The sequence below is a fragment of the Anthonomus grandis genome, chromosome 3 (genome assembly GCF_022605725.1).
Source record: "Anthonomus grandis grandis chromosome 3, icAntGran1.3, whole genome shotgun sequence".
Lineage (NCBI taxonomy): Eukaryota > Metazoa > Arthropoda > Insecta > Coleoptera > Curculionidae > Anthonomus > Anthonomus grandis.
In genome coordinates, this window is record NC_065548.1 from 19,199,619 (window position 1) to 19,212,930 (window position 13,312).

Here is a 13,312-nt window from a genome sequence, read left to right on the forward strand (position 1 = left end):
CCCCTGTAGTGACTGGACTACACTACTGTTGGATACATAGCTACAACCCCATATCAGCTTTTAACATCAGCTAAGTACCTAGTTTTAAGTTAATAAATAGTGTTCATTTTTATTAGCTTTATTATCTTTTGTTCACGTTATATTCATTAAATTAATACCTCCTTAGTTTACGCCCACACCTCTGCTTTGTCGAGTGTAATTTAATTAATTTAGCGAACTTTTGAACCAGATATGATCATGCTTGCTATGAACTAAAGGGTGTAACTAGATCAACCTGATTTATATTTTGTAATTTCTTTGATTTAATTACTAAACTGGTGCTCACAGCCAAAGTATGTAAACCTACACAGGAACCATCCGTTTCCTACGATTTACTATGTAAACCACAACCCTCAACTCAATTTGTTTAGTTAGATATTTTGAACTATGAACTTTAATCGGCCTATTTTGTTCATCAATGAGAAAGCAAAAATTGCATCAGATATACAAGCGATGACTTGAATGAATTTGGAATTACGTAACATCGTCACCCAAACCTAATAAGGCAGGTAATTTCATTCTTTTCTTGGCTAAATTTTACATCATCTATCCGGTTGACCAGGTATGTACTAGTGCTAAAGTTTTTTCTAAACCCGAACTAATGGAATTAAAATTCTAGTTCAATATATGCTTTTCCAAGATTTTCGAAACTGCTGGCAAAATAGCTATAGATCTAAGATTTCTAATTTCTTGTAAATATGATATTTTATACGAATTAACTTTCTTCTTGATTAGATTATACTGTTAGACTAAGACGAAGATGAAAACGAATTTTTGTTCGCTTGCCAAAAGGTGTTCATTGGTATATCACGCATATAGCATCCTGTGTATAGTATACAGAACACTATGCACAACTTTTCGACCTAGAACAACAGAGACCAAAGTATAAGTACAGTGTCTACATATAGATCGTGTTATCGTGAGCTACGTATTACCCAAAATAATGGCAACACCGCTTGGTTGTGGCTTTTAGGCGGCGGAATTTTTCGTTTTTATTTTTTGAACCGGGAGTCAGCAGACCTCACTTTGCTGTGTTACTGCACGTTGCATTAATAATTTTTGAGCGTTATTTTCGTGTTTTTTTTCACTATGGCTGTTTATACCCCTTCCGAAGGAGTTCAACTAATTAAATGGTTTTATGGAGGCACTTCGACAGTACAATAAAGAGATTTGTTTTCTGTGACATTTGAGAATAGACCGATTCCTAGTGCAAAAACGGTTTTAAATGTGGTTACAAATTTTGAGACATCTTTTTGTCTTCAAGATTGTAAAAAATGCCACACAAAACGTCAAGAACCACCTGTTAAAGTGGTCCAGGATATAGAACGGCGGGAAGAAATGGTTTGCAGTACCCTAGAACTTGATTCGACACGGTCCACTAGAAGTGTTGGAGAGGAACTGGGAATGAGCAATAAAACTGTTGCTCGTATCTGGAAAAAATATGGGTACAAATGTTTCAAGTATTCAAAAACTCAGGAAATATTTCCTGAAGACCAGTGGCGAAGAATGGAATTTTGTGAAACCATGATGAAAAAAGCAAATGAAAACGAATATTTTTTAAAAAATATTTTGTTTTCTGATTAATCTTCTTTTTCATTACATGGCAAACACAATCCTTCCATTGTTTGTTATTAGTCTCAGGAAAACGAGCACAGAAGTTTTCATTTTTGTACCCAGTATCCTTAGAAATTGAATGTTTGGACAGGTATTTTGGGCGACAATGTTATAGGGCTATATTTTATTGATGGCACTTTAAACGCCCAAAAGTACCTTGAGTTGCTGTAAAACCAAGTTCTTCCTGCCATTCAAATCCTACCTGATGTAGACCTGGGATCGGTTTATTTTCAGCAAGATAGCTGTCCTGCTCATAACGCGGCTAGGGTAAAAGAATTTTTAACAAATACTTTTCCTAACCGCCTTATTAGTGGGACTGGCGATATTAAATGGCCTTCTAGATCTCCAGATTTGTCTCCAAATGACTTTTATCTGTGGGGTTACCTTAAGCAGACCATTTACAAGCATGAATTTAGTAGGTCCACAAATTTAGAGGAGTTTTAATTTTCATTATGCAAAACAGCGTATTAAACATTTTAAGATTACAATTCTATGCGGGTTTTATACATTGTCATGCCTGTAAAACCCGCATTAGAATAAATATTTAAAAAATGCCTGGATTTTCGCGTAATATTTGGGACATTTTGTCACCAAACGACGCAGCTCCCACGAAAGTCAGATGTTTACTAATCCCGTCCTCGGGCCGGCCGAGGCGGTGCTCTGTCGCAGGCACTCGTACACTCGCGGCGTTGTAAAATTTCGCCTCTATGCGGTTTCCTATAAGTAACGAACGAAAACACGATCTGTATATCTACAAGCCCGATGTTTAGTTACGAGTATACTTCCATATGTACCAAACAAAATTGAAGAGGTTGTGGAAAACGAACAACATATGCCTTACTTATTGGATGTTTTTTCGGCAATAATTAGACTCCAAGTTAATACACACGATAAGGTACGTACGTAAAGTACTGTATTATTTTTTTGTCCGCTGTAACAGGAACTGGACTAACGTCTAAAGTTCCTCAATCATAGTGTGAGTAAATTATATTTATTAGCCAGAAAAAACTCTTAATGTATAAATACATAAACAATCCTATTCACTGACTAGTTAATCTGACCAACTAGTAAATAATAAATTGATTCAAGATAACTAAGTAGGTATTCTAACTTTGCTTATCATAATTACCCAGAAATTTCTTTGCTTCTAAATAGGCATAATCATTCGTTAGATTAAAAGCTTATAATTATTTAGTTTTAGGAGTAATTTTTCTAGAAATCTACCTAGTCGAAAAAAAGCCAGCCATTTTAAAAATAACTTTCACTAATTGACAACATAGAGACCTAGGATTCAAAAAATACGAAATATGATATTTGTTTTTTAATATAATTTTTTTCATTTTCTTTATTATTTTATTTTTTAAATTATTATAATTTGGGTTTTCTTAATCATATATCATTAGACACTAAGGTTATAGATAGTACATTTAAAGCTACTATGTTTAACTTATTGGCTACCTGTTACATACCTGACTACAAGATAAGTATGTTAATTTTAAATGCACGTGCAAATGTTCTGAGAGAAATCAATAACTTAATGTATTAAGAACTTCCGAAAAGTACTGGCTTCTCGAGAACAATCAAACCAACTTGAGGCGAAAATGTAGCAAATTATTTTCCTATCCAAGGAACAAAATATTTCGGCTTGTGTGCTTCTTCCGAGCAAGTTTAATATTTATATTTTCTTCTTCCCTACTTGCAAAGTATCCTCTTGCATTTTTTCAATTAATAATATTTCTTTTTAATTTAAATTCATATAATATATGCTATTAAATGCTTCAAAAGCTACCCGTGATATGCATATACAAGATTTTTTCCTAAATCGTAGGTACCTGAATACAAAAATTGTTTTGTTTTGTTCTATTTGCAATTCCTTCTATATTTTTCTTTTTTTTTGCTTTAGTTTAATAAAGCAAAGAAGCAGAAATACGTGTCGTTAAATATCACTCCTGTTCAATTATGTCAATTATGTCACTGGAAAAAGTAGCTGATATGGAATTTTTTTTTTAATTTTTAAAAAATACGAACTTGTGGTTGAAGTGGAATTAAAAAACTGAATAGTAAATAAGTAATTCTTTTAAAAAATATGTTAACGAATCACATAAATGAATACATTTTAAAACTATATTGACGATTCTATAAAAAGAATTAGCATTTTGTAATAACTACACAAACTTTATATTAAAAAAAATATTACGCATAACTTTTAGCAGTAACCTAGTCTTAAATATTTATACATGTACGCTAAATATATTATGTCTTAATTAAATGTTTTTTAATTATCAAAGAAAACGTAAAAATAGTTTATTTTTGCAATGGCTATTTTCTACTGTCGAAATTTTCATTTGCTTCTGCTAAATTTCCAGGCGCAAGAATCCATATACAGCCTGTCAAAATTTTAATAATTATATAAGCCTGCTAAACTTTATTATCGGATAAATAACTTATTTTTCCTTTAATTAAATCTGGGCCAAACTGCTGTTTAATATCAAATATTATTAAATTTTGGTATGTATTAATAATGTATTTTTGAATGTTTGATTTATAAGATTTGAAATAGCGTTTGGTATATAATGATTTTAATGTTTCCCTTATATAAGAAAAAACTCAGTTAATAGTGTTTTTTAAAAAAAATACATTAAACTTAATTTTTTTTGTAACTTAAGATAATAGTAATAAATTTTGATTGAACATATTTTACTGACTAAAAGCGCTATTTACCAACCTTTTTAGTAAATGTTGCTTTACCTAAATTACTACCGTTTTCATACTAGGTTAACAATTAATAATTCCCGAAGGGCTATTTGTGAATACTCAACAAAATACATATTCACCGGAAATATTGTAAATAGCAATCTTATTTTAATGTTACACTGTAGACAAATTAGTCTTTATAGCACTCAGGACATTGCAATGAATAAAAACATTTTATATAAAATGAAGCTGCTTTTACGATGATTTATGATTTATTTAGTTGATATATATGTATGTACATGGCTTACTTAGGTATTCATTTATTACACAGGGTGTTCATTTGAAAACTTCCCACTACGGATTTATCAAAAACCACTGTTTAAAAAAGAAAAAGCGCCGAAATACGTCAAAAGGTTTGTCAAGGGGGACAACTTTCTAACCTAAAATTACTTCACCCCTTTTCACCCTCTGCCCCCCAGGATCATCCCCTTAAAAATTTTTAATGGCAAGGGGTATCGAGTAATAGCTTGTTTAAAAGGTCTTTCGAAGTCTTTTATTTTGACGTTTGATTTTTTAAATCGGTCGATTCGTTTTCGAGAAAATTAGAGAAATCTTTGTTTATCTTAATTTGTTCAGATTGAAAACAAAAACATGAAAACATCAGTTTTTATATCAATAAGTGTTCAAAATGTTGCCCGTTTTTGACCAAACAATGATATAGGTGATGTTCAAATTCCTGACGGACATTTTCAAAAACATTTTGTGGGATATCATGGCAGCTGTCGATGACGCGTTGACGAAGTTCATCCAAACTTTCAGGTTGGGGAGTAAACACAATAGACTTCAAATGACCCCATAGAAAAAAGTCTAACGGCGTTATATCAGGAGATCTAGCAGGCCATTTTATAGGCCCCCTTCGCCCTATCCATTTATCTGGAAACTCGTCGTCTAGCCATTGCCGAACGGGAAGAACATAGTAAGGAGGAGCTCCGTCTTGCTGGAACTATATTTCAGACGACGAGTTTCCAGATAAATGGATAGGGCGAAGAGACACTCTGTATAGTGTTATAACTCAGAGGCTTGGTTTTCACTCTTGGATACAATCCAAATTAACCATCTCATATTTAGGGTGGTCAGGTTTAATTTGTTAATATTGAAATATTTGAAACAGTGACATGAATAGATCCAGTTTCAGAGTAAAGTACTGGGAAATATGAGCTTAATAATTTAATTATACATCACTATTTAAATAACCTAAAAGATATTAAATAATATTTTATAAATATAGTCCAAAAATAGGCATTAGATGTTTTTAAATTTTGAAAATCGATTAAGAGATGATAAATGTTTCTAAAAAATATACTGTCACTCCTATATATCCGACAACATTTTTTTTGAACACTTAGTGCATTATTTCTTTATATATTCTGCTTTATGTATAATGTAATATAATATAATTCCTAATGTCTAACCGATTAGAGGATAATGATAATTTCGTAGAATTCTCAATACCTGCAATTTTAGAGCTACTTCAAGTTACTGTATAAAATTACATATCAAACTATGTAATTTTATCTTAATAAATTTAACAAGAAATAATTTGAAATAAATTGATATGAGCTTACCTTTTTTATGAACTTGAATTTATATATGTATGGAAATCTAACTTACGGTAAGTAAAATAAATTTTACTTAAATTCAAAAAGTGTTGGAATATATTAAGATGTTCACCATCAGACGTTTAAAGTTAAATTTTATGACACAGAAAATATTTGCTTAGCTGGGACCCGATTAACGATCCATATGATTCATATAGTAATGTTTAACAAATGTGTAGTGATATTTATTAGTCTATATTCAAATTAAATGTTCATGTATGGTAGTAATGTTCACTATGGCACTATAACTCTTTGAACTTTAATGTTTCAAATGCATTGACTACTTTTTAAATTTAAGTATAATTAGGAATAAAGCCAGTAAACAGAGACTTTTTTTTATTTGGCCCGTCTCATAACTCCACTATAAGAATGGACTTTTTCTTCAATCCTAATTTAACTTAAACTAATTTTTACTTTTTTAAGATTTTTTATTTTTAAAAGCAAACAAATTTATATTTCAAATTTGTTTTTTTATCTATAGGTAATATTTAAATTATTTCAATTTTTATGGGTATTAAAGGTGTATAAGTAATGTGGTAACAGATCATTCTTTTCTCTGTAAGCAAATGACCTGAACCCCGTCCAATTGATTATTACTAAACTAAGAAAATGAACAGAATATATGAATGAGCTGTTTAGAGACAAAAGCACAACACAAGTAAAAACTGAAATGGAGTTTTTAAAAATATTTAAAACAAAATTAAAAACGGTCGCAACAAATAGCAAAAATGGGAAAGCAGTAGACTCAGATCCTTGGATATACTACTACATTTAATTATCCAAGTATACAAAACGGAACATATGAACAACATTCTTAATAAGTCAGGGAATCAAGGCTTGCATCTTTAAAAGTATGTATTTTTAATAGATGACTCTCAATTTGTATTCAGAAACGGACTAGGTACCAGAAAGGCGTTGCTTGTACTAAATGTGCAGCACAGAAGTGTGAATATAAATATGGGTATGCATATCTATTATGTTGACTTCAAAAAAGCCTTTAATGAGATAAGACATAAGGAACTAGCCAAAATTCTTTAAACAAAAAACATTAGAAATAATAACAAATCTTTACTGGAATCAACGTGCACAAATAATAGTGGACAATGCATAACGCCCAGAAATCAATTGATTCAGTAAATTAATTTTTGAATACAAAAAATAGTGACTTAAAAAATAAAAACTGGAATATAAACAGTAAGGAATACGGTTGTAAAACTAAAAATAACCCCTTTATTCTGGAGACTTTACAATAGAACTAGAAGTGAGAACATTAATTTGTTTTGAATACCTTAGCTTAAACACCAACACATAAACAAACTGCAGTTTTTCGAAATGTGGCATTACAGAAGGACTCTTAGGATATCATGGACAACAAGAAAAACAAACATTAAAAAATCTTGAGAGAAATGGATAAACAATATAAAATCAAGAAAATCACAAATCTAGGACATATAATGAAAGAACAGCGTTATGAGATGCTTAGACTAATTATGCAAGGAAAGGTAAACGGAAGAAGAATCATTGGTAGAAGAAAAATTGATTGATTAAGAAGATTAAAGAATTGGTTCAAGAATTATCCCTATTCCCTCTTAATTCTTACATAATAAGGTGAGAGTCTCTCTTTTTTCATACTTTTGATACTCAGGTCCTAGAACTGAGAAGTTGGGCACGAGTTATCTCTACTTCTAATATCAGACAGGCCCCTCATTCTTTTTACACCTCATCGCAGGCTCATAACTCTATAATAGTTGGATCTCTACTATTATAGTTGGTATTCTATTATTATATTCTGTTATTCTATTATTCTACAGTATGACCCATTTGTTTTCGGGTCACCCTGACAAAAAGTTTATTTTTGGTGCGATTTTGCTCGGGTTTTTTTTAAATGTTAGGTCCAGAAAAACTGCATCATTATAACAAAAAAAAATTCTGCTATGCAAATTCCAAGGCCTACTAATGTCACTTTTTAAGGGCCAAATTGTCACATTTAACATCTAACTGTCAAAAGTGGTAATAGAACGTGTTTAGATAGTATTAGTAATCATGGAAAATTTAAATTTAAGAGAAAAAATTGAAATTGTTCGTCTTGTTGGTGGTAACACGCGTTCGATGAGAGAAGCTGCCAGAGAATTTAATATTAGGCATCCTGATAGACCAGTAAGTCTAAGTACTGTGCAATCAGTTAATAAAATTTTCAATGAAACAGGATCTGTTTCGAAAAATCTACTTAAAATAGACATAATGGACGGCGTGGGCTCAGAAGAAATGAAAATTACATTTTGGAATATTTTAACGGCAATCCTCGAAGTAGTGTCAGAACGGCTAGTTTGGTCCTTAACATCCCCAGAGAAAGTATAAGAAGATGTTTGCAAAAAAATAACATAAAAGCATTTAAGCCAAAATTTTTGCGCACCTTAAAGGATGGTGACCAGGCAAGAAGATTAGAGTTTTGCTATTGGCTTCAGGGAGAATATTTAAACAACAGAAACTTTCTAGATGAAATCCTTTTTAGCGATGAAGCCACTTTTACCACAAATGGCGTAGTCTCCAGTCAAAATTGCCGCCACTGGTCCGTGCAGAATCCAAAATTTATGATGTGTATGTATTTAATTTGAAATAATACACAACCTTAATTTATGAGAGTATATTTTCGACTGCCCGGGAGATACAATAAATGCCGTCGGTTTCGAGCCGGCAAAAAAAAGGTAACAAATAATAATACAGCTATGCGGTGTAATGTAAATAAACAACGGATATGGAACACCCTCCCCCAATAACAAAAAAAAAAAAAAAAAAAAAAAAAAAAAATCAACCAGTCAAACATCTAACCTAACTGTCTTCTAAACTAAGACACTTGCAAACGATCCGGCATTTTAATTTTGCTACGTCTACGCAACACACGTGTACCCGAATCACTTTCTAAATCAGATTTATCACTATCTGATAAAACCACCACTTCATCTTCACTAGAGCTAAAACTATTATTATCAATCGAGGTAGATCTTGGAATTATGGTTGTATTTGTCTTATTATGTTCAGGCTGAAATGTTACATAATTTTTTTTTAACTGGCTGAGGTGCCTCTTCCATTTTATTCCATCATCTACCTCTATTACGTAAGTTCTTCGACCAAGAATATCTTGAACAACCCCTTGACACCACCTACTTTTGTCTGCATTTGTACGATAATCTTGAGCCCACACTTTTTCTCCAATACAAAATGATATGTCTCGAACCTTTTTAAAATTTTTCTCCATTTTATGCTGTTTAATTTTAACTACATTTTCGGTGGAAGGAAGCAATAAGTCAAATCTAGTGCGTAAAGAGCGACCAAAAATAATTTTGGATGGACATTCTTGAGTGGTTGTTTGAGGCGTATTGCGATATTGAAAAAGAAACGTATCTAAAATAAGTTGCAGATCAGTTTTATGATCTTTGTAACCTTTAATAAGCGCTCTTTTTAAAATTTTAACACCGGACTCCGCCAATCCATTAGTCTCTGGATGAAAAGGAGCACCCGTCTTGTGGATAATACCCAAACTCTCTAGAAAAGAACTAAATTCAACAGACATAAAAGTTTGTGCATTATCTGTAGCTATTTCTTTGGGCAATCCAAACTGAGAAAATAACTTTCTTAGAATTTGTATTGTTTTAGAAGAAGACATATTTTGCACAATAAAGCATTCCAACCATTTGGATGTGGCGTCTTCAACAACTAAAAATGTTTTATTAAACAATGGGCCAAAAAAATCTACATGCAAACGAGTCCAGGCATTTTTAGGGCAATCCCACATTATCAAAGAAGGCTTAGGTGACTTATCCGCATACATTGAACAAATTTTACATCGCCGAGCAATATTTTCTATAGCCTCGTCGATTTTTGGCCACCATACGTATGAGCGAGCCAAAGCCTTCATTTTGACAATGCCAATGTGGGTTAAGTGTAGCTCTTCCAAAATACTCGTTTGAAAACTTGAAGGTATAATTAAACGATAACCCCACATTAAACAACCGTGTTCAATAGATATTTCGTTTTTTCTTATAAAAAATGGCTTAAGGTCTACAGAAGGACAAGTTTTAGGCCAGCCATTTTTAACATAAAAAAAAACTTTGCTAAGGATTGGATCTTTACCAGTTTGCTCTTTGATTTTCAAAAAATTTACTGGAAAATCGGAATTTTGAATATAATTTAAATATGACACTTTATCATTGTCACTTGATGAAAACACAATGGAACTACTATTATAATAATAGTGAATATTTTCAACACTAGTTCCTAGTCGAGATAAAAAATCCGAGTAATTCTTTTTTGTGTTGACGTATTTAATTTCAAAGTTAAATGATGATAAAATATACGCCCACCTTTGTAGGCGATTAGCTGCAAAAACCGGTAGCCCCTTTTTATCTCCAAAAATGGCTAAAAGAGGCTTGTGATCGGTATACAAGGTAAATTTTGTCCCATACAAAAATTGAAAAAATTTTTTTACTCCAAAAATGATAGCTAGAGCCTCTTTCTCAATTTGTGAAAAACCTAATTCGCTTTTACTTAATAATCTGGAAGCAAAAGCGATTGGCCTCTCAGAACCGTCTGGATAAAAATGACTAATAATCGCTCCAAGCCCTACACTGCTAGCATCCACCAAGAGTCTAATGGGTATTTTGGGATCAAAATGAGCCAGAACCGATGGAGAAATTAACATTTCCTTGATTTTAGAAAAACTATTTTGACATTCTGTACTCCATTCCCAAGGAACGTTTTTTTTTAACAAATTATATAAGGGGAAGAGTATTGTTGATGCATTTGGTAAAAATTTAACATAATAATTTACCCTCCCTAAAAATGATTTCAGTTCTGTAATATTTGAAGGATTTTTAGTTTTAATGACGGCTTCTACTCTTTCTTGGGTTTTATGTAGCCCAAATTTATCGATTCGATGGCCCATGTACGTCAAGGAGTCTTGCATAAAGCTGCATTTGTTTTTTTTTACTTTAAGGCCGCATTCACTTAATTTTGTAAAACCCGTTCTAACCTCTCTAAATGTTCAAGGTCATTTTTTCCCGTTATTAAAATATCATCAAGAAACGCTATAACGCCCGGTATACCGTTAAATAGTTGTTCCATAATAACTTGAAATATGGAGGGTGCACAATGAATGCCAAAGGGTAGCCTCTGATAAGAAAATAAACCTCTATGTGTAGAGATTGTCACCAACTCTGTAGAATTTTCATCCAGAAGAATTTGCTGGTATGCCTCTGACAAATCGATTTTTGAAAATTTTAAACCCCCTTCCAGCCGACTAAATAAATATTCTATTCGCGGAAGCGGAAACTGTTGAAATTCCAGTTGTGGATTCAAGGTTACCTTAAAATCTCCACAAATTCTTAGACCACCATTTTTCTTCAATATGGGAACAATAGGGGTGGCCCATTTAGAAAATTCTGTCGGAATTAATACCTTATTTTTAATTAAACGATCTAATTCTTCGTCAATTTTTGGCTTAAGCGCGATTGGAACAGGACGTGGTTTAAAAAATCGCGGAATAGCATTTTCCTTTAACTTAAGGGTTACTTTAAACTTGTTGAAAGTGCCCAGAGTACCATCAAAAATTTGACCAAAATGTTTTAATAAATATTGAAGCTTGGTCTCCGAATTTACGTATAACAACCTATTACTATTGTTACTATCTATTTTACATAAACCAATGTTCAACATTTTTAAGCCGTTACGCCCTATTAATGGAGGTCCTCCATTTTTAATGACATATGTTTTTAAAATGTAATTGTTGTCGTCATAGATAATATTTAGGTTAAGATAACCTAAGGGGTTAAATGATACACCCACATAATCTTTAAGAGACAGATCATTACGAATCAAATCATATTTTGTAAAATAATGTTTATACAAATTTTCAGAAATAGCCGCATGAGCAAATCCAGAATCAATTTCAAAATCAAATTGTAAACCGTCAATTAATAGCTTAATAATTATAGGCCTTTCGTTACCTTTAGAATTATAACGCAACTTATTATAATATGATGAAGAATTACTCTTAATGTTAAAGCACATCTCGTCATTCTCATCAGATGAGTCTTGCAAAAGGTTTTCTTGCAAAAAATTATGACCTGATAGCTTCTTGCACATAGGTGCCAAATGGCCTTTGATTCCACATTTGTGACAGAAACAGCTACGATAAGCACAGTTAGAAAAAACGTGATTTGCACGCCCACACACCGAACATTTTGGTAGAGCCCGTTTTTCTTGATGGTCTCTTTTAACAGTATATTTAGATTTTGACTTACCCCGATTTTGACGAGAAGTACCTGGATTTTGATTATAATATATTTCCTCTAGTTCTGTTTTAATCGAGGCCTGAGACTCCTTGGATGCGCGCTTTTCATGATCAGCGACCGCAGACTCCTTTGCCAAAGCAATTTTTTCCATAAACTGAAACGTACAGTCCCTACTGATGGCATTTTCTTCAAACAAACGATCGGAAAAGCGCACGTCATTAATACCGATCGCAAAAATATCTCTCATTAGCGTACTGAGAGTTATTGTAGCCTCAAATCCGCAATTACTAACTAAATTTTTCACACGAGCTGCCCAATCACACACTTTTTCACCGGGCTCTCTTTGAGCAGAGTAAAATTTACTTCTCTCCGAAAAATAGGACCGCACTGGAGCAAAATGCTTTAATAACAATTTATCCAAATCCTGGAATTTCACTTCCGGTGGCGTTTTTGGTACACACAAATTTCTTAACAACACGTAACAATCTTCGTTTAATGTATTTAGAAGAGTCGCACGCATTTTATCGTCCTCCGTTATACCATTTGCCACGAAAAACTGTTTTAGCCGCTCGGAAAATATCGCGTAATCCGACTTTTCCGGATCAAACGTACTTAAATTTCCGAGAAAAGATGACATTTTCACCGACTACTTTTAACAATTTAGGTCCGTAAGATCGACTGCGCCAATGATGTGTATGTATTTAATTTGAAATAATACACAACCTTAATTTATGAGAGTATATTTTCGACTGCCCGGGAGATACAATAAATGCCGTCGGTTTCGAGCCGGCAAAAAAAAGGTAACAAATAATAATACAGCTATGCGGTGTAATGTAAATAAACAACGGATATGGAACAATTTATAATAAATGCAAGGAGATAGTATTCGCAAAAAATTAACGTTTGGTGTGGAATACTAAGCGACAAAATTATTGGCCCTTTCTTTTTTAATGGTAATTTGAATACAATTGGTCTTTAATGGTAATTGAATACAAATTTTTGAATTTTCTTGAGAAT

General features: G+C 32.5%; 2 protein-coding genes across 2 annotated transcripts; both read right to left on the minus strand.

Moving 5' to 3' along the window:
* Positions 1–8,850: 8,850 nt before the first annotated feature.
* Positions 8,851–9,921, minus strand: LOC126734292 (uncharacterized protein K02A2.6-like). The gene has a single exon (XM_050437852.1). The coding sequence runs from the start codon at positions 9,919–9,921 to the stop codon at positions 8,851–8,853; it is 1,071 nt and encodes a 356-aa protein (XP_050293809.1).
* A 1,088-nt stretch (positions 9,922–11,009) lies between these two features.
* Positions 11,010–12,932, minus strand: LOC126734293 (uncharacterized). The gene has a single exon (XM_050437853.1). The coding sequence runs from the start codon at positions 12,930–12,932 to the stop codon at positions 11,010–11,012; it is 1,923 nt and encodes a 640-aa protein (XP_050293810.1).
* Between the last annotated feature and the right edge of the window lie 380 nt (positions 12,933–13,312).